Genomic DNA, 27107 nt, shown 5'->3' with positions numbered 1-27107 from the left:
AAGCCACGTTGGCCTGATGTTTCCTCTTCGCATTGGGTAGACTGGGCCGAAGCGACGCGGGCTGGCCCCTTACATTTTCCAGGACGGCCCCGCAAGCCGGATCCAGCCCGCAGGCCTTGTGTTTGACACACCTGCTTTCCATGGCCATTTTCATAATGGTAACTTGAGTTCTGGTGTTTCAGGGCTATCTTCCTCCAACTAAAAACGGGGTTGAACCAAAGCGACCAAGCAGACCAATCAACATTACTTCACTGGTGCGACTATCCACAACAGTACCAAACACAATTGTTGTCTCTTGGACTGCAGAAATAGGAAGAGTAAGTAATGTTTTCGCTCCGAAGCAAAATTATCGGGAGAAAGGATTGTTACATGTAGTCAGTGAATCAGAGTAGCTTTGTCTGAAAATGATTTCAAGAAATACTTGCCTACTATCGAAGAATGGACACTAAAAGTAGCGAATTTAACAGAGATGGCCAAATTTCAGTGTATTTGAAGGACCACACAAACGAAAGATATATATCGGAATGGAGAAGATGGATTGACTATATTCAAAACAAATATCGGACTAAAAAGTTACAAATAGCTTATGAATGAAACCTATATTTCCTTTTTGAATATGTTTAGTTAGTTGAAGGGGGAGTTAAAGAGCAAGGGGGAGTTTGGAGACTACAGAAAGTTCGATTATTTTAGCTTATGTTTGTTATGTTTTTGCTCTGGAAAGTCTGGGGTGGGTGGGTGGGGGGAGGGGGGGGTTGGAGGGAGAGGGGGGATGGAGGGGTGGGAGGGGGGAAAATTGTTATAATGATTGTTAAAACTTTTTAAATAAATAAAAAAAAAGAAATACTTCTGGGGCATTTTGTAGATTGGCTATGTCTTAGTACATCTTGGCATCAGTTGGAAGAGATGGATGTTGGTTAGGGAGGCTTAGATAATTGGGCTACGTGAAGACTGGCCAGGCAAACAATTCCAATTGCATGTGTAAGCAAAAGAAGAGACAACCCTAAAAAAGTACTATTTAATTACTTGCCAAGTTGCCAGAAGCAGTGAGGTCTTGAGGGGAGTAAATGAAAACCACTCTGTGCTAGTCAAATGGAAAACAGCAGGACTAAGTAAACCTGCTGGTGCAGATCTGGTCATTTTAAGAGCATCTTTTTTTCAGATGTTTTGATGTAAGAGTGGAACCGATTATCAAGAGAGGAGGGGAGGGACAATTTACTCTGTGTAGTCAAAACAGAGGCTGGACATGTATCTGTTGGAGATGCTTAAGCCTGGATTTCAACACCTGGGTGTCAGGGTTCCAAGTAGCACACCCAGAGCAAACAGAACTCCGAGGCAAGCAGTTTCCTCAAAGAACACCTTTATGGGAGATATCATATCCAATAGGCAGGTGAAAACAGGCCCGGGAAAACCGACTCTGAAGGTTCCCACAGCTTTCACCTCATGAAAAGTAAAAGTTTCCCCCCTTTTCTCAAACCATCAGTCACATGGTCCAATCAAGGTGCTGTCCGGTTGCTTGGAAACTTCACTCCTCCTCTCTTCAGCCACCTGTGGGAATGTCCTCGTTCACAGGGGAAGCTATTTTGTTTTGGCTACAAAACTCCAGCTATCTCTATTCCCCCCTCCCTATCCCATTGTGGCAGCACTGAAGCCTCCAAAATGGCCTCGGTCAGGCTAGCCTCAGAGTTGACCCTGGGGGCGGGTGGGGTGTAGATGGTTCTTTCCATCCCTGTGATTCTATGACTTCAGGGTTTGCTCCTGGCGGCTAATCCAGGGATGTTTCTGGAATCTGTCAGATTCCTGTATAAAGGTTCATCGTGCAAGGCTTGGATTTCCAGACATTGGTTTTTCAATCCAAGCAAAAGGGATAAGCTTGATGTTCTGCTTTCTCTGTTGTTTATCGGATTTCTGTAAAGCCAGCTGAGGCAAGTTGTTTCTTTAAGAGTTATTATGTTATTTTGGCTCTTGACCAAATTGAACCATTAAAGGGATGTGTGATAGAGCTCTGTGTAAGTTAGATATTTTACAAATCGTGGCAGCTTAATAAACTATGTTCCATTTAGAAAAAGAAAAAAGGGGAAATGGAATGTATATATGTATATGCATCTGTATATATAGCATGTATGTATGCAGACACAGACACATGGTATTGGTACCCCTCTATTTTGCCTCCAAAGAATCACAACTGGCTCTGAAATAAGTTGAACTGGAAACAAGTAAACATCGTTCTTTATTCCATAGTTCATAGAGATGTTCTTTTGCTTTTGATATATGACTTGACATATAATTGTAAATAATAAAATAGGTGAAGATGGCATAGAGATAATTATTGTTACCCCTTCTGAGACAATCAGGACTTTATATAGTTTTGAACAAGAGTTCTACACCTCTCAACTAGCAATATATCTTAGGTTTATAAGTACTTATTGTACATAAAAACTGCAAGCTAAATCCACATACCAAACAAACAACAGAAAATGCAAGCAATCATCAAAAAACAGTTTTATAATCCTTCTGACCAATCGCTGATGAACACAACATACATTCAAAACAAATGTGGTGACTTCCAAAGTGATTTGATTGTGCTGGTTGGATAAAACATACAAAACATAAAATCTATCAGCCAGATGTTGGCATTTGTTAGAGAAGAAAATGTGTAATGAATATTCTTCTAGTACTTACAAGAAAATGAAATATGAACTATTATTTCAATTACTTTGGAGCCACATTGCCCTATCTTTCCTGGATATGGTAATTTCATACATTTTCCTGGGAAACTGCTGGATGGTTGCACAATGATGTGTTAGATGACAACCTCCTACAGCCTAACCCTCTATATTTGTTCTAAGGTCAAACAATAAAAATAACTTCCATTATTTACTATATCTCCCCAAAACCAGTTTTTGCTTCTAATTCCAAACTTCATGGGGATTTGGAAATAATAAAATGCATTCCTGATATTTAGACTGACTGGTTCTTTCTTGTGTTTCCCTGCAGTCTTATTCGATGGCCGTTTACCTTGTCAAGCAGCTCTCCTCGTCTGTGTTGCTACAGAGGTTACGAATAAAAGGCATAAGAAATCCCGACCATTCGAGAGCGCTAAGTACGTCTACTGAATGCAAGCTCCAAGTATAGAAAAATTACAGGAGAAAGACACTGCAATAATGGTCCCCCTTATTGTTGTTTTATTGAGGAAGTAAATCAATCAATCAATCAATCAATCAATCAATCAATCAATCAATCCTGGAACTTGGGTCAGCTTCTTATGATTCTCAAGGTGCCCGAGCTGTGCCCTCTTTGCAGTCAGAGAGTCCATTTTCTGGGGCGGTCAGGTTTGTTTCCTCAGTTGAGTAAGGACACTACAAAATAGACTGCATCAACTTCCTATCGTGGCTTCCCCCACTTCATTTGGTTGTTATATACCTTCTAATGAAAGTTTCAATTTTGTTTTTCTCCTTCTTGACAGTCAAAGAGAAGCTAACAGCAGATCCTGACAGTGAAATAGCAACAACCAGTTTAAGAGTTTCTCTTCTATGCCCAGTAAGTGTATTTATTTCTAAAATTCTTTCCTCGTTGCATTGAGTACAGGTAGTCCTTGATTTATGAACACAATTGAGTCCAGAATTTCATTTATGTTGTTAAGTGAGACATCTATTAAGTGAGTTTTGCCCTTTTTTATGACCCTTTTTGCCTCAGTTCTTAAGTGAATCACTGAGGTTGATAAGAGTAATCTGGTTGTTAAGTGAATCTGGCTTCCCCATTGACTTTACTTGTCAGGAGGTCACAAAAGCGGAGCACGTGAGCTTTGGACACGGCAATGGTCATTAATATTTGCCAATTCAGTTGCCAGTCATCTGAATTTTGATCACATGATCATGGGGATGCTGCAAAGGTCATAACTGTGAAAAACGGTCATAAGTCTCTTTTTTTCAGTGCCATAACTTTGAATGGTCACTAAATGAACTGTTGCAATCAAGGACTACCTGTATCTACTATAGAATGTCACTTTGAATGTTAATTGACCGTATCTGGCAAGAATGCCACCCTGGGAAGGTGAGTCATTCTCTGCAGGAGAAGGTGAATGGATACATTCACCTCTCCTGCCCACCTTTCTGCTTTAGCTAGATAGGCCAAAAAGGACTTCTTTTGTTAAACCAACTTTTGTTTGTATGTCAGACTTAATTATCCAATTCGCTTTGTTTTTTCTTTTAAAAGCTTGGCAAAATGCGACTAGCAATACCTTGCAGGTCTCTGACTTGCTCACACCTTCAGTGTTTTGATGCCACCTTGTACATACAGATGAATGAAAAGAAACCCACTTGGGTGTGTCCTGTCTGTGACAAGAAAGCACCCTATGAACATCTAATAATTGATGGGTGAGTACTTTTCAGAAGTTGGGAATAGTTGGGAATCAGCTGTTCAATGGAGACCTCCTGCAAATGTCCGAGGCAGCATTTCTCAATCTTGGCAGCTTGAAGATGGGTGGACTTCAACTCCCAGTTTTCTAGCTGGCGGGGGAATTCTGGGAATTGGTCCACCCATCTTCAAGCTGCCAAGGTTGAGAAACACTGGTCAAAGGTATGAAGTTGTACTTTGATGCTGCCTTTCCATTTTAGGTCTCACAGGTTGAACATCGCTTATTAGATATACCTTCCTGTATATTCAGGATGATTTTTAAGGAAGCTTCTGTTTTATAGGTTGTTTATGGAAATTCTGAAATACTGCACAGATTGTGATGAAATTCAGTTTAAGGAAGATGGGTCATGGGCTCCTATGAGATCAAAAAAAGAGGCCCAAGAAGTGACAACATCTTTTAATGGTGTCGAAGGTGAGCTTCACAATAACTTGTCTGCCTCCTTAAACATTTTTCCTCTTTGCTGCTTTGTGTATGGTTCACAATTGTTCCTTAGGTGACACATGGCTTCAACTTACGGTGATTTCAACATTTGACTGTTCCTAGGCTGCTTAAGTTCTTCTGTGGATCATCAGGTGTCTTCTCATCAGTCCAACAAAAACAAGAAGGTTGAAGTCATCGACTTAACCCTTGACAGCTCATCAGATGAGGAGGAAGAGGAACCACCTATCAAGAGGAGATGTCCATCACTGTCTCCTGTGTCACCCATTAACAGCAAGAGGTGAGGTGGTGACCAAAATTCGAGGGAGACAGGTAGTTCTCGACTTAAATTCAAAGTTACCATAGACCTCACCCCAAAAGGTACTTGTGACCCACTTCTGAAGTTACAGCAGCCAGCCTCCCTTCCCCCACTGTCACATGACCGAATTTGGCCACTCATCAAATAGCCCACATTTACAGGCATTTGCAGTGCCCCCAAATTTACAAAGTTAATGCCAAAACCTGGCGTTTAGCTCCATTTTTCAGCAAACCACCCCATATCAAACAATGGGTTCACTTAATGACAAAGAAGGTTGCTTTATGACCACAGCGGGTGCATATAACTGGCACAAAGAAGTCATAAAATGACCGATTGTTGGATGTCCCACTTTGCAACCAGCACGACTTACAACCGTAACAGGCAACATTGTCGATTATTACCTGTTCGGCAATTCGTGATTCCTTGTAGGATGTGCAGATGCAGTTCTCACTTTCATTTTGGGATCCTTTATTTCTCCAAATTATGTCCACTGAAGCCTGGTTTGGGGGTGACCAAATAGAGTTTCCTTCACGTTCTAGTCCTTCACCGATAAACATAAGCTTGCACAAATAGATGGCATATCTGCAAATCACTCTGGCAGCCTTTCATAGCCCCATTTTCTGAAGGAAAAAAAGTATGATCCAATCAGTTTTATGTCCTGACAAGACTGCTGCAGAAATTCTACAGGGAATTCCACTTACCCTTTCCCACGGGAGGGAGGCAGTCCCACGGCTAGTGGTCTTTGGAGATAACAGAGGAGAAATTGATGGGTGAAACCTCTGTTTCTGTGTGCTGCGGAAATGCTGATAGGTAACAGCACAATGCACAAGGCTTAATTTTAAAAAGGACATGGAAGAGAAGTAAAGAATCATAGCTTGTTTAGTGACAAAGGAAGCACTTGTCATTTGGCAGGATGAGCAATCCAAGCACCTAGTTCTGAATCTCAGTGGCTGTGGGTGGAGGGTTGTGGGAGGAACCCACAGCTGCCTTTGACTTCCAAGTTTTCTTTCCTTTTCTAGCCTTTTAAGTCTGCCCCACCAAGTCTCTCCTGTTTCGAGAACTCCCAGCCTTCCAGCTGTTGACACAAGCTACATCAACACATCACTTCTGCAGGACTACAGGCACCCATTTCATATGACTCCCATGCCTTACGACCTCCAAGGTAGGCTGCTGACCCTTGAGATAGGCTGGGGATTGAGGCCAGGATCCTCTGGGGAATGACCAGTCTTACCTTTGGGGCCCTTTCTGTGGAATAAAAGATGTTGAAGGCGGACTACATCTTAGGCTGAATTCTGTCATTTCTCTCCCCCACCCCACAAAGCATTCTGTTAGTTTGCTTTTATGTTTAATAAAAGCTCTGGGCCTGCAGTCTGAGAGGTGGATGAGGCAAGAGGGGCTCGCTGCGATCATTTTCAGATCAGTCTAGTTAAAATAAGCAACCTACTTGAAAGGACAGAATGTACTTTGCAGTGACTTTCTTAGTTCTTGGAACAGAAACATCCAAGATGTATGGAGACAATCACACATATTGACCTGGGCTTTTGTGGGTCAGAGTCCTTTTGTCATAGGAGAGTTGTGAGAAAAGAGAAATATTTTATTCTGTATTTATTAATTAATATGCTACCGTATGGATAATCCAAATATTTGGGGGCACACTGTGTGCACGGAGCAGCCCTTCTCGTCCAGAGCTTACTGGACAGGCAGATTCAACCTGCAGTAGGTGGGCACAGAGGTAGCCAGTCCCCAACTTCAAAGTTGGATCCAGAAGATCATTGCGCTATTGCAGCCAGTGCGACTTTTGCAGTGGGGATGTTATTCAGGTGCAGCATCCATTACTACCCAGAAGGCTGCATTCAGATGGTTTTCATGGAGAGCACATTGCAATAATCAAGTCACGAGTGTTTAAAACATGAGTGAAAGTGCCCCATCCATGGTAGGCTACAGTTGACACATAATATAACTCTGCAAAGCAGGGCCAGATATCCAGGAAAGCCCCTGAGTTGTGAGGAGCCAACTCTTTGTGGGGGAGGGGGGCTGGGGGAGCTGCCCCATCAGAGCCAGATGCATCATTTCTGACCTCGGTCTGTTTCAGAATCCATAGCCAAAGTTTCTTGATAGGATTCCGCCTAAGGCTGTGTCTCCTCTTCCTGCAGAGCCTAGCGGCCTCCGGGTCCTGGATCAGGACCTCCACTGCATCTCCCTCTCCATCTGTGCCAGATTTAAGATGGCATGGTTAGCGCACCAATGCGACCTCACCTTGTGCTTCTGGAGGCTTCTCCCAGCATTATATGTCGTCTTCTTCTTGTACCATATCTGTCATTGGACGTTGGCGATCCTATTTTTATCAACAGCCGCACAAAAAAGTGCTGCTGAATTTTGTCCAAAGCAGTCCCTTAGATTTTGAATCCATGATGTTCTTCTGCCTGGACCTCGTTTGCCTTCAATCTTTCCTTGGAGGATTAAGTGAATGATGCCATATTTTTCTGGGTGTCACATGACATGTCCAAAATATTCTAACTTTTGCTTTTTTAGGGGGTTTGATGATTTCCCTTGGTTTTCCCAGGCGGCTTATATATGCACCCCATGATTAATGATGGGGGAGAAAGAGATGCAGCTGCTGATGATTTTGAGTCATCATATGTTAAGTGAGATAATCTCCCAGGAGTTACAGCTAGTTCTCAACATACAACCGTTCATTTAGTGATCATTTGAAGTTACAATGGCACTGAAAAAATGAACTATGACCGTTTTTCATACTTATGACCGTTGCGGCATCCCCATAGTCACGTGATCAGAATTCAGGTGCTTGGCAACTGGCTCGTATTTATGACAGTTGCCGTGTCCCAGAGTCATGTGATCATTTTTGGGTGACAAGCCAAGTCAGAATCTAAAGCCAGACTCACTTAGCAACCTTGTTACTGACTTAACCACTGCAGTGATTTGCCTAACAACTGTGGCAAAAAAGGTAGTAAAATGGAGCAACATTCACTTATGAATTGTCTTGCTTAACAACACTTTGGGCTCAATTGTGGCCATAAATCAAGGACTTACCTGTATTTGGTTCAGGCTCAGATGTTGCCATTTTCTCTGCTCAACTCTGTTTCTATGAAGAAAGTGAAAAAAATCTTCATTTTGTTCCCCACAGGTTTGGACTTCTTTTCCTTCTTACCAGGAGACAATCAGGTATGTTGTGTGTTAATTTATTCGTGTGTCCATATATTTCCAGAATCTCCAAAAGATCCCAGCAGTATAGAGTGCAGAAGTACACTCAAAACAATACATAATATAATATCCCTAATTGTCTACCCATCCTTGTCATCTTTATGGTTAAAGGTACAGGTTAAAAGTTTCCTTTAGCTACTGAGGGAATTTGACAAATTGATTGAGAAATTCTCTTTTGCAAGACCATAAATACCACTCAAACGCCCTCATCTGGTGCAGGCATCCAGTGCATGACAAAAGTGGTGTAAAATGGTGCCAGTGAGCTTCCGAAAGGAGACGTGCTCCTCCCGTTCTCTTCCCTCTTGTCATTTGATGGGCTCCCAGGGGGCCTCGGCCTTCGTCCAGAGGCTGGGACTGGTATTCCAGCCTTCCTCTGTGGCTGCTGAACATTGAAACACACCCTGGTGCCCCGACTCCAGAGCTGAGATTTACCGGGGCCTCTCCGTGGCCTGGGCTTGGGAAGCCTCTGACTCTCACTCCAATGATCCATGTTTGGGCTGGCAGTAGGAAGTGCCGGGGTGTCCTTGACCCTCCCCGGTTTCAGCTGCCTTGTTATCTTCTCCCCAGCATTACAGCAGTTCCATTTTGGCAGCCGCCGCTGCCGCCGTCTCCACTTCCGACGATCAAGAACTCTTGCACTCCCGGTTTTTCCCCTACACTTCGTCGCAAATGTTCCTGGACCAGCTGAACACCGGAGGGAGCGCCACACTCCCTGCCACGAATGGCAGCAACAGCGGCAGCAACAGCAGCCTCGTGTCCTCCACCAGTATTCGGGAGGCCCACAGCCACCCTGTGGCCAGCAGAGGTAGCACAGACCCCGCGTCTCTCTTCGGCGTCATCCCAGACATTATTTCTTTGGACTGAGCTCAGTTGAGGTGTCCCTGGACTCGTGGGTGAAGAGATTTGCGATTTTGTTTTACCTTATTTTTGTTTAGAAATGCAGATAAGATTTTTCCTTTTTTGTAGGGAAAAAAAAAAGACGTGTACAGAGAACAAAACTATATTTTCAGTTGTACTTTTGTATATAAACCTAAGATAATTTGACTGGTGAAAAACAAACAAACAAAAAAATTGCAAAAGCTCCCAACATAATTGCTTGGGATATGGAAGACTTTTCCCCTCCCAATTTATCTTGTGCGCTGGTGGGCTTGTTTTGAAGCTTTGATTCTGAACCACATAACTTTTTGTTTGTTCACAGCCGTGCTAATGGGGAAAATGGTGCGCTTGAAACACTGAACGTTATAGAGGACTTCTGATTCTTGAGGAAACAGACGGCATCCACAATAGTTGGAGAAAATGTCTCCTTCCTTAGGGCCTGCTCCATTGGGAAAGTTTGCCTGCACATTTGCTTTGAAACAAATTCAACGTTTGCAATTGAACTTCCGGCTTTTCTGCTCTTGTTTGTTTATCCTGAAGTAGGACAGAGGCTGTTTGAGTTTTCTCGTGTGTCAGCTGGATGTAGGTTTTTTGGAAAGTCTTTTGGCTGTTTGTTCTGATGTGGACCCATATTTCTTCTTTGGATTGTTTTGATTAGCTAGCTCTGCCTTGGTTTGCTCATAATTCAGATTTCACAGTTCTCCTCTTTGCTAACTGTTTGCCATTAAGGGGTTAATTCCGCTCTGCTGGATGAGACCAAACGGCTTCTTAAAATCTAGGTGCCAGTGAGGGCACACTTGGTTGCGATAGTTCCTTGGCATTACCCTGGCAATTGAAAGGTTATGTCTGGAGTGCTAAAGACAAAGAAATTGGTGGAATTCTTAGAATGTGTTTACTAAATAGAGCCAACTCATCAACATTTAAGAGGAATAATGTAATTTCAATGAGTTTATTGTGCAGCTGACAATGTCAATGGCCATCATATGCACCAAGGTCCAATCCTAGAAAACATTTTTTTTTGGCTTGGGAAAATGTGGCCTATTGAATTAAGTAGGATTTAGCAAAACTAATATTTGAGTAAACAATCCCTAGTCTTGGGCTAAATAATGGCCCATTAAATTATGATTAAAAGTCCTTCCTTTTGTATTGCAGTTTATTGGAAAATAAACATCTACAAGATTATAGTCCCTCTCCTTTCCTTCAAAATGCGTTAAATGAGTTCACCTTTTCTTGTCTGTTAAATTCTTCTAAAGGAGGATGTGGGCCCTTTTAGCATTTGTAAATTCCATACTGAGGGTTGAATGTTTAGTTAGAAAGCTTTTTTTTCAAGTTGGCTGATTTTTTAAAAAGCATTCTTCCCCCCCCCCCCCCCAATTAAATAACAAAACATGCAAATTGGAAGGAGATTTTAAAAAAAATGGCAGGGAATGACAAGTGAAATTTGCTTCATGCCAAAATCTATGTTGAGATTAAAAGATTTTATAACTCGCCTTTAAAACCAAGGTTTAAAAACGATGCAGATTTCAGCAGGAAGATGCAAAGTGCTGAAACAAGGCCGGCCTTTTTGTTTCGTCTTAATCCGGAGGCACATGAGCTGCTTCTTTGAACCATGTCTGCAAATGATAGCATTTTTTCCAAACTCTTCTTTTCAAGGCTCCCTCTCTTTCAGTGAACCTTAAATCAGTGACAAGCTACCAATTTTTAATCTTAAGTGATTTTTTTATATTGACCTCAGAAATGTTATATTGGATTTTCTGAAATACATCCCATTTGCCATTTACATTTTAATTTGAATTTTAGGAATGTTTGTTTATTTGTATATGCGTGTGTATATATGTATTTATAGATATGTGCGTGTGAGAGCGAGGGTGTGTATTCTGTTCCATGCATGTATTCTATTAATGTTTGGCCAATATGTTTCCTTGCTAGTTTCTAATTTATTAAATGGCAGTAAAAGTTAAAGAAACAAGTAGAAAATAGTAATATTTTCTAAATTTGCTATAGCTTGGGGCATTAAAACTAATACTGGCTTAAGAATTATACCTAACGTTTAAAATTAATCCTCTCTGTGTTCCAAGTGAAGATTGGGAATAGCCAGATGGATGGCTGTAGAACAGAATTGGCACCATTCTCTTGAAAGTCTGTGGCCTTCGATCTGACATTTTTGCAAAAGTCCAAATAATTGTTTTTGTTAAATATTTAAAATATATGTTCAAATAACACACCAGAGCACATTGTAAGATGTGCACTTTCCAGGTTGTTAAGCTAGAGAGAGTGGGCCCAGCATGTGTAAAAATGAGCTGCAGTCTTGCTCTGTTTACTTGTGATGGAGAATCAGTACATATACAGTAAATGCATCAGGCATAAGTAGCCGTGTGAAGTTTGTTTGGACTGACTGTGAATCATACGTACTGTGATCTGCATGTATACTGGCTCCCCTGCTGCATTTACCTTAAGAAGCTGAATTTATGCACTGCTTTGAGTGGGTTTGTAGAGAGAGTGTTGAACTTTGTGTGTGTGTGTGTGTGTGTGTGTGTGTGTGTGTGTGTGAGAGAGAGAGAGAGAGAGAGAGAGAGAGAGAGAGAGAGAGAGAGAGAGAGAGAGAGAGAGAGAGAGAGAGAGAGAGGGAGACCGAGGTGCATTCTGGGCTTGAGATCTGTCAGAAGAATTTTGATCTGGCTTCTAATCTAATGAAGAATTAGGCGTTGCTGGAAACATAGGACTTCCTCCACGTTAAATTGACTTGATAATTATGAAACAAAAGGTACCTCCTGCTAGTACTCCAGTAAAAGGCACCTCTCTCTGGCTGTAAAGGGATGGGAGAAGTTGCACCTGAAAGCAGCACCTGATCGTTTGAATGTGAGATATTCAGTAACGTCCCAAATGAGAACCAGAGGGAGTTAATGCCAGTTCTCCTCCTCTAAATCTTTTCAACCTAAATGAGACCTGGGCAGTTAATTAAGTCAGAACATGCATCAGACTTTGGGAATTACAACATATTTCGACTACAGGATTTTCTTCTGTAGTGAGATGTCCTTGCCAAACTCATTTTTGACAGTTGTAGAATTTTTCTGCGAAGCAAAAGGGTCTGTTTTGCTTAATTTGACAGTGTAAGATCTACGTATTTCATTTTGTATATTTGCTTTTGTGGGGGAGGAGGCTTATTTCCCCCCCACACACACAGACAGGAGAGTGAGTGGGTGGGTGTGGGTGTGCTTATTACTTGTACGTCTTGTTTGTACTTTGTGTACGTTGTGCTCTGTGTGTATCCACATGGATGCAAGAGTCTTCTATAATAAGAGTGATTTTGAATCACTTCTGTGGGCATTAACTAGATGCATCATTTTCCTGGTTAAAAACCTGAATGCAAAACCAAAATTGCAAGCAAAATTCACAGTATTTTAACTGCATTCCTACGTTTCTTCTTTTCTACTGAAACAGAACTAACGTATCAACCTGAAGCTGATTCTTACTAGTAATTCTGCTGTACTTTGGCTAAGCTTTCCCATTATATTAAACATTTCATAGCTTTTTTCATAATTTGAAATTATGGTTTCTTATTTTATTTTTCTTCGGTAAGAGCTTTGATTTCTCTTGAACTAAAACTGCCAGAGGCCCCATGTGTGCTGCTGTTAATTGTTCTGATTAACAAAAGGGAAGAACCTGTGTATATAAAGTGAAAAACAGAAAAAGTGATTCCATAAACGCAGATCTGTGATTCATTGCCTTAAACTTTCTCCTAAGTTTCCATACAGCATGCCAAACAAGTTTTAAAAAGTGGCTTTTAAAAATGTATAGTAGACCAATGTCAGTTTGTATAAAAGTACCAAGTGAAAATATTTATTACATGCATTGGAAGAGAAATGGTTTACGCTATTGAATGTTACTTGTTTATGTAAAACATCTTTAGATGTAATAAATAACTATTATGTTCTCTCTTGTGGATTAACTTGCCGTGTATGTGCAATACATAGACTGGGTTTGCAAGAGATAAATTCTTGGTAATTTTGTAATGAAAATTCTGTTCCAAAAACCAGTGCAAATTAAAAGGGCCTTAGCTGTAGCTTGCTATTTCTGCCAGGAGGCCCTGGCTGCCAAGCTAGAGGCTGTACAACACTTTATGGGTATCTGGGTACATCGGTGTGGTAGTGGGATGACTGCTCAGCCCCTTGTTACAAGATTGTTCTTAAAGCCTCATGAGAACCTCTGGTCCGAGTAGCTGGTTCTGAGGCTTTCCTCACACCCAGTTCAGTGACCACAACACAGCTGAATCATATTGATTCCTTGCAATGTGCTACCTCACGAAATCAAACTTTATAGATTGCATGATACTGAAAAATATTTCCAGTTCCTGAGCACCTTTTTGACTACTTAAAAAAAAATCAAGGAAACTTAGCTGAAAAGGAAAATAAGCACATTAGATTTCACACAGAAAGAGCCAACATTTCTGCTTTTTATTAATCGTTTAACATATTTCTTTTTGTTTGCAACAAAGCATTTATTTTTTAAGACAAAAAGGCAGGAAGAGCCCAAGTTCCAGGAAGAATTGATGAAGGTTGCCTGTATGGTTGCCCTCAGCCAAGTATCTTTTTGCACTTCAATAATCATCAACTGGAAGCATGATTGACTGAATTAAGTCTTCATACTTCACCAGTCCGTTGTTTCCTGCTCTGGCATTCTTCAAAAGGGTATCCACTGTAAGCAATGGCAGAATAATTGAACCACTTCAGGTTACAGATATCCAGACTATTTATTTCAGATCTTTAATTAGGATGTCAAATTGTGGATGGGTGGGAGATGAAATTATGGTAATGCAACAGCTAAAGGAAACAATTGATGGAATAGGTGGTTCCCACATCACAAAGGCACATGATGTAGGAACCTGGTTTGAAGCAGGTTGAGGTCTCGGATAGGACTAACTTTATCTCCAAGTACAATATACAGTAGTGGCAGAGGAAGAAGAAACATCAGTTATGAGAGCTGACGAATTCCATGGATGGAAATCCTAAAGGGAAAACCAACTCAACGTGCTTGAGAAACACTGAAAAATGAGATTATAAAAACCCAATTTAAGACAATATCACAGAGAAAGCAAAGCAAGAGACTCCGAATGAAGTCAGCATGATTGCACAAAGAAACCTCTGACAAACTGAGAGGAAGAAAAGAACAAGTATAAAAACTGAAAAGAGGGACATAGAAATACTGTAGATCAGTAGCCCTAACACTTAGATTTATATTCCCCTCCATAGTGCTTTACAGAACTCTCTGAGCAGTTTACAAAGTCAGCATTTTGACCCCAATAATCTGGGTCTTCATTTTACCAACCTTGGAAGGATGGAAGGCCGAGTCAACCTTGAGCCCCTTCAGGATCGAACTCCTAGCTGTGCACAGAGTTTGCCTGCAATACTACATTCTAACCACTAAGCCACCAGGGCTCAGTGTTCTTAAAACTAAGAACAAACTAGAGAGCCAGCTAGATGAGTCAAATGTCTGAACCCAGAAAGTGATTAATTATAAAGAGGATATCCAAGGAGGAGGAGAAATATTGATTAACCAAGAGCTTCTTGGTTGCTCCCAGCCACAAAATACATTTTTCTCCATGTTAAACTACAAAACCTCTAGTATTGCTTATTTCATACACCTGCCCTGGTTTTGATGGAGCTGTCTTAGCCTTCCTGTTGATTTCTCCTAGCACAGAATCTGAAACCACAAAGCTCTTAAAAATAGAGAAAATAATCATGAAATGTGTCTTAATTCAGGGGTCACCAACCTTTTGGACCTCAGGGACCACTAAATTCATAATTTTAAATCCCATGGACCACTAATATGATCTGCCTAATGACCGGCTGGGTGGGCGTGGCAAGGTGGTCATGTGGCTGGATGGGTCTGGTCAACTCGAGGGGCGCCTCGCCAACCTGTACTCGCCCCTCCCCTCTCAGCCACTCCTCGTCTCCCCTCCTGGGCTCCTTAGGCCCTCTGCAGGAAGCAGTTGTTGGAGCTAAGCAGCCACCACTAGAAAGAGTTGGCAAAACAGCTCAGTTCAAGTTGGATCTGACCGAGAAGGAGGCTCAGCAGAAGCACCTCAGTGAGGACTAGGAGCATAGGTTTTCCAAGCAGAGGGAAGACGTGCGGGAATGCAAGGCCAGGTACTGGCACCTGGAGGCTCAGCAGGCTGAGATGGTCAGCCAGTTCCAGGCCATGATGCTGTCCTACTGGAACAAAGTCCTCTGGCTCTTCGCCACCAGCGGCACTTCCCTCCAGCCTTCACCCAAAGCCCCACACCAGGAGGCTGAAGCAGACCCCAAGTCAGAATTTCTGCTCCCCTCTGACCCACACAAGAAGACCGTGAAGGGGGAGACTCTCTGCAGCAACACAAACGTTCATTGCACATATCCAGTGCAGGGGCCATAATTTGAGGACCCTTGATTTAGTGCAATATAAAAAATGCAAATACTTTTTTCTGCGGACCACCAAAATTTTCTCGTGGACCACCAGTTGGTGACCGCTGTCTTAATTGGTTTAATTTGAATTTAAATAAAATCACTATTAGTTTTTATCTCGAGTGCTTATTTTTTCGAAACTGGCCCTCTACCTGCTGTTGAGGATCCTAAAAGGTTTTTTTAAAAAAAGATTTTTATTTATTTATTTGATTTGATTTTTATTTGATTTATATGCCGCCCTTCTCCGGAGACTCAGGGCGGCTTACAATGTGCTAAGCAATAGCCTTCATCCTTTTGTATATTCATACAAAGTCAGCTTATTGCCCCCACAACTGGGTCCTCAATTTACCTACCTTAGAAAGGATGGAAGGCTGAGTCAACCTTGAGCCTGGCAAAATTCGAACCTGCAGTAATTGCAGGCAGCTGGTTCTTCTTAACACTGAGACTAGATGCTTGGTTTTTAACATACTCTACCAATTGACAGAATCCTGGGCCAAATTACCATATCTACTATGCTGAATAGAAACACTATGGAGTGGGGGGAAATCTGTAGGAAAAATGGTGTTCTGTGGTCCCCAGCTTTATCATTATGGTATGCTGGACTGTAATATTTATATTGATACTCTGGGAGATACAGTGATCCCAACACAACTGGATAACATATTCCCAGCAGCTAGGAAGATTGTTACCCCGTGCTCTCTCTCTGGCTGCTGGCTTCTGCCTAGTGGATACCCATGGGAGTCTGGTACATCTACAGCAGACCTGGGCAGTTTACAGCCCCTGGGCACATTCAGCCCTTTGTCTGTCTCTGTCCAGTCTGCATGAGGGCAATCGGAAATCAGAAATCAAATGTAAACAAGTGTATGCCATTCACACAATACAACTGCATTGCTTTTTATTTTGAAGGTGACTGCTATTTTCTTTTTAATGTACCTATGTGTGTGCATTCCTGCCTTTGCACCTTCACAGCCCTGTTGGTTCGGCTCTTTACAACATTCCTGGTTTCTCATGTGGCTCCTTGGGAAAATTAATCGCCCAGCTCTGATCTAGACGACATCAGGTTGGGGAAGACTCAGGCACACAAATTAACACATTTAATTAACAATGATACCCTGTTTCCCTGAAATAACCCCCGACCAGAAAATAAGCCCTAGCATGATTTTTCAGGATGCTCATAATATAAGCCCTACCCCAAAAATAAGCCCCAGTTAAGATTGTCAGCCAGATACAGTACATTTAGTACTGTATTTACCTGAAAAGAAGACCTACCTGGAAAATAAGCCCTAATCATCTTGGAGCAAAAAATAATAGAAGACCCAGTCTTATTTTCGGGGGAAACACAGGTATGTAACAGCCATTGATCGCTCCCTCTTCCCTTACATCTTCCTGTACAGTGGTACCTTGGTACTCAACTGCTTCAAACTCATTGAATTTGGTTATGGAGGCATTTTGACGTGAAAATGTTGTCCCAGTACTTGGCCTTTGTATTCATCGTGCTGCTATGGGAAGAGGGGAACCACTATGGGGAACGAACAGGAAGTCAGCCATGCTGGGAAGGTCGCTGCAAAAGGAGGGGGTCAGGAAGGCTATGCTGGGAAGGTCACCGACATAAAAAAAGGGACAGGCAGAAAGTTCTTCCCAGCCGAAACAAAGGGTCACATGGTAAGTCACCTGGTTTGTTCAGGACTCGTCCTTTTTAGTACCCATCAGGGCTCCCAGAATGAATTAACACCAAGTACTGAAGGGCCACTGTATTTGAGAAAAGCCGCCTTCCAAGGGTCAAGGCCCAGGGATCTTTGTATGAGACTCACCCTCTTCCTTGGATAGCTTTTCTCCAAGGTTCATTAGCTTTGCCTGCAATTCAGCCACGGAGATGAATCCGGTCCTTTGCTGGTCTACCATTAACATGGCCAGAAGGATTTCATTCCTTGGATCTTCCTGCTGTATTTGCCTATACATGATGGTCAGGAAAGTTGAAAAATCCAGTTCTTCATTGACATCTGTAAATGAGAAGGAAGGTGCAAGCCCAGCTCTGTATAAGAAGATACTATTAGAGCTTAGCGTGTCTAGAGTAGCCTATTTTCATCCTTAGCTGGTATGGAACCTAGAACCACATGTCAGTGTCATGCTTTCTGCCACTTTGGAGTAAGGAAATGCACAAATACATTTTAAAATAGTCTTCCTGCAATAAGGAGTACGATAGAAAGTTCCTGACCTCCCCAAACTCTGCCAAGAGTGAAATATCCTAGCCCTGCCCGGCTGCCCATGAGTGAAATAGCTCTGGCTTTACAGATGTCTTTGGAGATTCTCAGTCATCCTGGTCACGGTTGTCCCAAAGATTTTAAATTTTGTATGCAATGTTTTTATTCTTGACTGTTCACCGCCCTGAGTCCTGTGGGAGAAGGGCGGTATAAAAATCTAATAAAATAAATAAATAAAGATGCTTTTTCAAGAGGCAATTGGATTTTCCTTGAAAACATTTCACTTCTCATTCAAGAAGCTTCTTTAGTTCTTCAGAAGGTTGAAGGAAGTTCTTGGATGAGAAGCTGAACGTCTTCAAGAAAAAACAAAGACAGTCCAGTTGACTTTTGAAAAAGCACCTTTGGGATAGCTTTACAGACCTTGCTCTACTCCCAACAGTCAAAAATGGCTCCAGGTATCAAAAGGTGAACCATTTCTGCTCCAGGCTAACATCCTAGTTTTCCATAATGACTAGATGCTTAATTTTTTTAAAGGAAGGCCAAAAGATAAGTAATTTGAAACTCTGAAGGTTTCCTCAAACTGTCCCAATCATCTTTTCTCCTGCATCATCACAGCAGAATAGTTACAGATTAACAGAGTTGGAAGGGACTTTACAGGTCATCTAGTCCAACCCCCCAACCCCCCCCTGCTCATGCAGGAGACCCTACACCATTTCTGACAAATGACAGTCCAATCTTTTCTTGAACGTCTCAAGTAATGAAGCTCCCACAACTTCCGAAGGCAACTTCTGTTCCATGGGTTGATTGTTCTCACTGTCAGAAAGTTCCTCATTTCTAGGTTGAATCTCTCCTTGGTCAGTTTCCATCCATTATTCCTTGTTTGGCCTTCAGGTGCTTTGGAAAATAGCTTGACCGCCTCCTCTCTGTGGCGGCCCCTCAAATATTTGAAGACTGCTATCATGTCTCCCCTGGTCCCTCTCTTCTCTAGACTAGCCATACCCAGTTCATATAACTGTTCTTCATATGTTTTAGTCTCCAGTCCTCTAATCATCCTGTTTGCTCTCCTATGCACTTTTTCTAGAGTTCAACATCTTTTTTATGGTGTGGTGACCAAAACTGGATGCAGTATTCTAGGTGTGGTCTTACTAGGGCTTTATAGAGTGGTATTAGTACCTCACTTGATCTTGATTGTATCCATCTGTTAATTCAATTTAGGATTGTGTTGGCTTTTTTGGCTGCTGCTGCACACTGCTGGCTCATATTTAGCTGGTTGTCCACTTGGACTCCAAGATCCCTCTCACAGTCACTGCAATTAAGCCTGGTTTCCCCCAGTTTATATGTGAAACCAGGGCTTAATAGCAGTGACTGTGAGAGGGATCTTGGAGTCTTAGTGGACAACCAGCTAAATATGAGCCAGCCGTGTGCAGCGGCTCCTTGAATATGAACTATATTTCATATTTCAGCTGATCTTTCCTTAAAGTGTAGAGTTGTTTTCATTTTATTTCTATAATACCAGAATAAAAAGAAAAATTTGCAGAACCAGTTCAATGATGACTCAAGTTCAAACTCTTCAAATTTAACAATTTTAGATGCTGACAAGAGTTCTAAAGATCCTTTGCTAATAGTGACTTTATTTGCCAATAGTGACTATATTCAAGCAGAAGTCCAAAAAAGCTCCCAATTCATTTAAACTGAATAAATCTGTGGAACAAAAACTGCTGAAATTTGCGTTTCAAAAGCTTACCGTGTTCCCAGTTTGGAAAATAACCTTAGAAGGGTAAGAATGCAAGATTATTTCCAGAAGGATTTATTTCCTTTAGAAAGATAACAAACCACGCAGTAGAGAATATATATAGCTCCAGGCTGAACTGTGCATTCTTGGTATTCTCTGAGCTGGGTTGCAGCCCTCAAATCCCAGTCTGTGGCTTGTTGGGAACCGGACTGAGCAAGCAATGGGCCAGCGAGTGAAGCTTCATCTGCGCATGCGTGGGGTCTCGGATGCTTGTGCAAAACCATTCCTGTGGAAGACAATTTTTTCCCTGGAGCCAGGAAGGTTGGGGACCGCTGCTGTAGAACATTCATGCAGATGTTTTGTTACCAGTATATGTGCTGATGTTACTCGGATGAGTAATGAAATTTGCTGCAGAAAAACAATTCAATTCAGAGAATACCAAGAACCGAACGAATAACTAACAGATATGAAGAGCAGGATGTTGACAAAGCAAATGTTGCGCTGTTGTAAATACTGCATGGTGTTATAGTACCACAAATTTGGCCACAGAAATATTATTTCAAAACTGGGGAACTATACAGAATATTCTGAACAGAGCTGAGATGGGCAAGCTTGAAATAAAGGTAAAAGTTTCCCCTGTCCAGTCATGTCCGACTCTAGGGGTTGGGGCTTATCTCCGTTTCTTAGCTGAGGGAGACAGCATTGTCTGCTTCCATGGTCATGTGGCCAGCATGACTGTACACCAAAGGGACACGGAAAACTGTTACTTCCCCATCACAGTGGTACCTATTTATCTATTCACATTTGCATGCTTTCAAACTGATAGGTTGGCAGGAGCTGAGGCAAGTAATAGGAGCTCACCCTGCCTCATGACACTCGGGTCTTGAACCTGGGCTGTCAATTTTCCATCTGATAAACTCATCATCTTTAACCTCTGAGCCACCACGCTCCCTTAAGCAAGCTTTATGAAGCTAGAATTTTTTTAAAAAAAGATGTGAAGTTGAAATTTTCCACCTCTATCCTGTCCTTTTGGAGATGGAGAATTTTAAATTGGCCAACTTTAGTGTTAGAAAGGGTGGCACTGCCCCAAACAGACCCTGTACACAATCTCGGGATCCTTCTTGACTCACAGCTTCTGCTCAAGGAGGAGGTTGCAGCCATGGCTAGGAGAGCTATTGTGCATCTTTGTATTGTGTCCCAGTTGAACCTGTTCCTTGATTAGCAAATTTTACTCAAAAGGACTACCATAATTGTAAATTGCATGGGCTGCCTTTGAGAGGCATGCAAAATGCAGTGGTGCAGGCAGTTATCTATGCCCCTAGAATGGCATGTTACACCTCTGCTCCATGAGCTGCACTGGCGGCCAGTTTGCTTCCAGGTTCAGTTCAAGGGGTTAGTTTTGATTTTGAAAGGCCGATAGGGCATGGAGCTGGGTTATTTATGAGCCGTGGTGGCACAGTGGTTAGAATGCAGTACTGCAGGCTACTTCTGCTTGATTGCCGACTGCCAGCAGTTTGGCAGTTCGATTCTCACTGGCTCAAGATTGATTCAGCTTTCCATCCTTCCAAGATCAGAAAAATGAGGACCCAGATTGTTGGGGGAAATATGCTGACTCTGTAAACCGCTTAGAGAGGGCTGTGAAACGATATATCCAAAGCACCAGAAGGCAGGACAAGAAGCAATGGATGGAAACTAACCAAGGAGCGAAGCAACCTAGAACTAAGGAAAAATTTTCCTGACAGTGAAAACAATCAACCAGTGGAATGCTTTGCCTTCAGAAGTTGTGAGTTCTCCATCACTGGAGGCTTTTAAGAAGAGATTGGACAGCCATTTGTCTGAATTGGTATAAGGCCTCCTGTCTTAGCAGGGTGTTGGCCTAGATGTCCTCCAAGGTCGCTTCCAACTCTGAGAATGTTTTATGTTCTTTAAACTCTACTTCAACAGGCTAAGAGAGAGATTAGGAAGGATTCCATGGATGGGTATCTTAAAAGGAAAAACAGGTTAAGGTGCTTGGGAAATCCTGAAAAATGAGGTGATGAAGGCCCTAGCAAAATAATACCACAAAGAAGGAAAAACAAGACACCAGACAAGACCACCACGCTTGCATAACGAGTTCTCTAACTAATTGAGGGAGAAAAAGGTCAAATATAAAAAATGGAATGAGGGACACATAATTAAAGCAAAAGGCCAACAAACATCCTGAATCTACAAGGAAAGCCAAGGCCCAGAATGAGCTAAGACTTGCAACAAATATTAAAAATAATCTAAAAAGTTTCTTTCAATATGTAAGGAACAAAAAGGAAGTCAAGGAAACGATAGACCCAGTAATGGGAGTAGATGGCAAGAAGGTGTCAGGCAGGAGGGAGAAATTCCCATTTGGCTGAGGGAATCCGGTTGTAGTGTGGAGCTTGCTAGCGAGGTGATTAGATTGTTTGTAAGACTCTGGATGTACACCCCTGTTTACTGTTTATACTTTTTAATTGTTTGACAGTTTTGGCTGTTGCTATTTTAATTGTGTGATTCACAAAGTCACATAAGTGAGATGGGCAGCTATGTAAACTCAACAAATAAATAAATAAAGGCAAATTAACTATTAACCACAGTGGAAATTTAACATTCTTTACTTTTAATTTGGAAAGATATGGAAAAATCATGCTAAGAAAATTTATTTATTTCCAGCTTCAAGTGGCATGATGATGACAAAATGGACTGATGGGCCAAGATTGATGGCTCATCTATCCCTGAAATATTGTTATGTATATATTATGATCAAATTTAAATTTATAGTATAATAGAGGGATCAAGACCATGTGAAGTGTTAGTGCTGGTTTATAATGCCTTAGTAAGACCACACTTGGAATACCACTTTTGGTCACCACAATATAAAAAAGATGTTGAGATTCTGGAAAGAATGCAGAGAAGAGCAACAAAGATGATTATAGGGGCCTGGAGGCTAAAGCATACGAAGAAGGAATTGGGTATGTCTAATCTAGTGAAAAGAAGGACTAGGGGTGACATGATAGCAGTGTTGCAGTATTTGAGGGGCTGCCACAAAGAAGATTCTCCAAAGCACCTGAAGGCAGGACAAGAAGCAATGGATGGAAACTAACCAAGGAGAGAACCAGCCCAGAACTAAGGAGAAATTTCCTGGCAGTGAGAAAAATTAATCAGTGGAACGACCTAACTTCAGAAGTTGTGGGTGCTCCATCACTGGAGGCTTTTAAGAAGAAACTGGACACTCATTTGTCTGAAATAGTATAGACTCTCCTGCTCAAGCAGGGGGTTAGACTAGATGACCTCCAAGGTCCCTTCCAACTCTGTTATTCTATGTTATTTCAGCCCCCTTTTTAATGATCCTTAATGTAGACCTTTCTCTTTTCTCAGCTACTGAACTTTTAAGATGAATTAATACATTTACAGCAGATTGTTAGAATAGAATAGCATATATTTGTAGAGAGCCCAAGGCAGTTCCTCCTTGCTTTCTCACATATATTTTAAAGGTAAAAGGAAATCTGCCTTTGGTATCAGCATCCTACTAGAAAAATGTGCTTAGCTTGAGTGATCATACATTTTCCAGGTTCAATTAAGACTTGTGGACTTCAATTCCCAGAATTCCCCGGCCAGCCATACTTGCCAAGTTGGAAGACCCCTGTTTTGTACCATGGATATATAGCTGCATCCCCTGGAATCTTTCCAGATGGTGCCACTGGCACACTCTTTTTCTCTGGTAGAACCACACATGACTGGGAATATATATGAATTACATTTAATGTTAATTAAATATGCACATTTGGCTGATTTCCGAATTTTAAGCGGGGGCGGGGGGAGACGGGACGGACAGCAGAGGAAAGGCAGGGAGTAAGGGAAATCTTCCTGACACTTACCGATTTTGTGGAGCTGAAGGTGCCTGGCCACCTCTCCGAGAGTTGGGCTGGTGCCCAAACTGCGCATGACAACTATCAGATCGCTGGCCTTGATTCTGCCTTTCTGCCTTTTGTCATACAGGGAAAAACATTCCTTGAATTCTGTGCAGGAGAAAAGGAGAAGGGCCACGGGAGGATTTCTGAGGCTGGGAGGCAAGGAACGTCCTGCTCTCCTCTGGGCTCAACTCTCCACACTAGGGAGGATAAAGCCTAAAGCTTATTTCTGGGTTTTGGCAAAAATGGCAAATGGCCGTAAATGCAGGCTGGTTGCTGTGTCTCCAAAATATGATCACATAACTGTCATCAGAATTATGGAACCAGGTTATGAGTATCTTTTTTGGGGGGAGGGGGGTCTGTCATAACTTTGAAGAGTTGCTAAGCAACTGGTCATAAGTCAAGGACTTACCTGTAGCTGGCCTAAGTCAACTCCTGAGCTTCCATGGCTGATAATGGACTTGAATCTGAGTTTCTAGGGTCCTGTCCAAGTCCTTCACCCCTGCATGTCAACCCTGAAGCTGACCTGACCGAAGCCATTTCGAAGCTTCAGTGTTGCCACACTGGAGCTGAGGGATGGGGGTGGGGGGGATAGAGATAACTGGGGTTTTGTAGCCAAAACAAAATACTTTCTCCTGGGAACCAAGGACATCCTCACACCTGGTCAGAGAGAGAGGAGGAGTGACGTTACCAGGCAACCAAATGGCACCTTGATGGTGACTGATTGTTTTGGGAAAGAAAAAAACTTTTACTTTCAATTAGGTGAAAACCGTGGGAACCTTCAGAGTCGGTTTTCACCAGAACTGTGTCAATATGATGCATCCAATAAAAGTATTCTTTGAGGAATCTACCTGCCTCGGAGTTTTGTTTGCTATGGGTGCATTACTTGGAACCCTGACATTGCAGTTATTGGATTAGCCAGTGAGGTATACAAAGCCTCAGATGCAGGTGATCTTCTGGGCCTCTTATCTTAGCTCAGTGTTTCTCACTAAGTTTCTCACAGTGCTAAGTTTCTCACAGCACTGCCGGCTGAAGTCCACCCATCTTCAAGCTACCAAGGTTGAGAAACACTGTCTTAGCTGATGGCTGGTGCCCCCTTGGTCTTGAAAGTGCCCCCACCCAGAAGGACAGCTTGCTCTTCTTCCAGAAATGCTACCGGGTCCCTTCTATCCTGGCATTTATACTCCCCCACACCAAGCAATATAATTGCTAACTCTTCAAAAGGACAATACAGCAAGAGGTCACTGACATGCTAACACAGCCCTGAAATGCAAGCCAAGAATTGTAGCATTTTTAAAGAATGCAAAGAGTGCAACCGACACTCTTCAGATGGGCAGGAACTTTTTTACCTAAGGATCAGTTGCAGGTTTCATAGATGAAGTTGTACAAAAATATTTTCCATCACATGTTTTTGAGATAATGAAGTTGACCCCTCAATGGGCAAGAAATCTAAAACTACGCCAAATGGAAATCAGCTGAATGATAACACGTGTCCCTCCTGGTCTTACAAATTCTTTTGTAGGGAAGTGGAAAGGGGCCTGATCTGCCCTCCCAGAAAGCTGGAGTGAAGTTTTCTCAAGGAAGATCAGAACACAAGAAGTAATACAGAGAAGGGTAGGAAGCTGCCCTTTCGAAAAGAGACAGATACATACCATTGATCTGATCCTGGGTTAGAAACTTTGCCTGCAAAACAAAAAGGAAAAACAACGATGAAACAGCGTCATTTTGCTCTACCAAATAAGATTCCCCATCCACAATCCTGGCCAAATTGTCCCCAGTCACCATTGGAAGCTTTTGGGGTGCTGATGCTGGTTTTCCTCCGGCTGTCCTGCCTGCCTTCCACCCCCAGCTTCCTCATTGATGAAGGGGCAAAGTCCGCTCATCCCAGAGAGTGGTAGCAGGTGTAATAAATACCTTTTGTTGTCATGGATACAATCCAGGTTGTGGGTCAAATTTCAGCGGAAGTGATAGCTGTTAGCCAAACAACAGCAACCAGACCGGGACTCTTCTGTGATGGCAGGAATTATTTTACAGCTCCCTCTTCTTGACAAGGACTTGAATTTTTTATTGCATAGAGCAGATAAGACAACTATCTTCCCAAAGCCTTCAACTATTCAGTTGGATGCCAGTGGCTTCATTATCTCCAGCCTCCTTCAAGGCACGTTAAGTAGGGTTCAACCCAAGTGTGCTCATTTGCAAAGCCTGAACATGTTGCTTAACACAAAAAGAGGTTACTCCATTACAAGCTGGCTTTCTAGGCATTGGAAGAGGCTGAAATGGCTGAATATTTAGAATGATCTACCTAAAATTTCATATATATTTTTTGCAGGAGACATTTTGAGTACAATTACTAACAGCAATATAAGAATATATTTTTACTTCTGTGTCCTTTAGTTTAGTTTAGTTTAGTTTAGTTTAGTTTAGTTTAGTTTAGTTTAGTTTAGTTTAGTTTAGTTTAGTTTAGTTTAGTTTAGTTTAGTTTAGTTTATTGCCATTGCACCTCGTACAACAAAATTAAATGCCATCTTCAGTGTACATTAAAGGTAAAGGTAAAGGTTCCCCTCACACATATGTGCTAGTCGTTCCTGATTCTACGGGGCGGTGCTCATCTCTGTTTCTAAGCCAAAGAGTCAGTGCTGTCCGAAGACGTCTCCATGGTCATGTGGCCAGCATAACTCAACGCCAAAGGCGCACAGAACACTGTTTCCTTTCCACCAAAGGTGGTCCCTATTTTTCTACTTGCATTTTTGACATGCTTTCGAACTGCTAGGTTGGCAGAAGCTGGGACAAGTCATGGAAGCTCACCCCGTTACGCGGCACTAGGGATTCGAACCACTAAGCTGCCGACTTTTCGATCGACAAGCTCAACGTCTTAGCCACTGAGCCATCATGTCCTAACTTCAGTGTACATTATAACTATAAAAATAAAACACAAACACACATCCTTCACATTCATTGAATTGGAAACCCCTGATACTGCATTAATATTGCACCATACAGTAGAATTCAATATAGTTATTGTCCTGGGACAGAAGCTGTTTTCCAGCCTATTTGTCCTTGTTTTTATTATCCTGTACCGTCTGCCAGATGGTAATAGTTCAAAAAAAGGGCGCCCAGGCTGAGATGGGCACCTTTAAGAATGTTTTGAACTTTCTTAAGGCAGCGGGAGCTATCAAGCTCTTCCCAAGAGGGGCGAGGGCAACCAATGACCAATGGCGTTGACCCTCTGGAGCGCTGTCCTATCTGCCCCTGTGCAATTGGCGAACCAGACACAGGTGCAGTAAGTTAAAATACTCTCTATGGTGCAGCGGTAGAAGGTCACCAGCAGTTTTCCATTCAGTTGTTGTTTCCTGAGAAGTCTCAGGTAGTATCATCTCTGCTGGGCCCTTTTGACCAGTGCTGCAATGTGAGCACCCCAGGTCAGGTCCTCTTTTAGGATAACACCCAGAAACTTAAAACTGGCCACTTGCTCCACTCGGTCTCCATTGATAAGCAAGGGCTGGATGTCTGATCTATTCCTTCTGTATATTCACTATAAGCTCCTTGGTGTTAAGGACCAAGTTATTGTC

General features: G+C 42.2%; 2 protein-coding genes across 5 annotated transcripts in view; one reads left to right on the top strand and one right to left on the bottom strand.

Moving 5' to 3' along the window:
• The window catches only part of PIAS1 (protein inhibitor of activated STAT 1), a 74497-nt gene extending 61300 nt beyond the window's left edge, over window positions 1–13197 (top strand). For 3 of the 4 annotated variants that reach the window (XM_070953946.1, XM_070953947.1, XM_070953949.1), the window contains 9 exons: window positions 183–317; window positions 2995–3100; window positions 3464–3537; window positions 4213–4373; window positions 4695–4825; window positions 4958–5132; window positions 6170–6312; window positions 8296–8333; window positions 8940–13197. In XM_070953946.1, the coding sequence (XP_070810047.1) occupies window positions 183–317; window positions 2995–3100; window positions 3464–3537; window positions 4213–4373; window positions 4695–4825; window positions 4958–5132; window positions 6170–6312; window positions 8296–8333; window positions 8940–9236 (1260 nt within the window). In that variant the 3' untranslated portion in view covers window positions 9237–13197. The remainder of the gene's footprint in view (window positions 1–182; window positions 318–2994; window positions 3101–3463; window positions 3538–4212; window positions 4374–4694; window positions 4826–4957; window positions 5133–6169; window positions 6313–8295; window positions 8334–8939) is intronic. The other variant, XM_070953948.1, reaches the window with a different exon arrangement.
• Window positions 13198–13845: 648 nt separating this feature from the next.
• Window positions 13846–27107, bottom strand: part of CALML4 (calmodulin like 4) — a 15499-nt gene continuing 2237 nt past the window's right edge. The window contains exons 2-5 of the mRNA XM_070953807.1: window positions 25191–25221; window positions 23506–23646; window positions 17500–17688; window positions 13846–13943 (exon numbers count right to left, since the gene is read on the bottom strand). Of these exons, the coding sequence (XP_070809908.1) occupies window positions 13846–13943; window positions 17500–17688; window positions 23506–23646; window positions 25191–25221 (459 nt within the window). The remainder of the gene's footprint in view (window positions 13944–17499; window positions 17689–23505; window positions 23647–25190; window positions 25222–27107) is intronic.

Source organism: Pituophis catenifer, unplaced genomic scaffold, assembly GCF_029215685.1.
Source record: "Pituophis catenifer annectens isolate HBS135680 unplaced genomic scaffold, rPitCat1.0.hap2 SCAF_14, whole genome shotgun sequence".
NCBI lineage: Eukaryota > Metazoa > Chordata > Lepidosauria > Squamata > Colubridae > Pituophis > Pituophis catenifer.
Note: the sequence above shows the minus strand (reverse complement) of the source record. Positions and strands in the feature narration are given on the sequence as shown.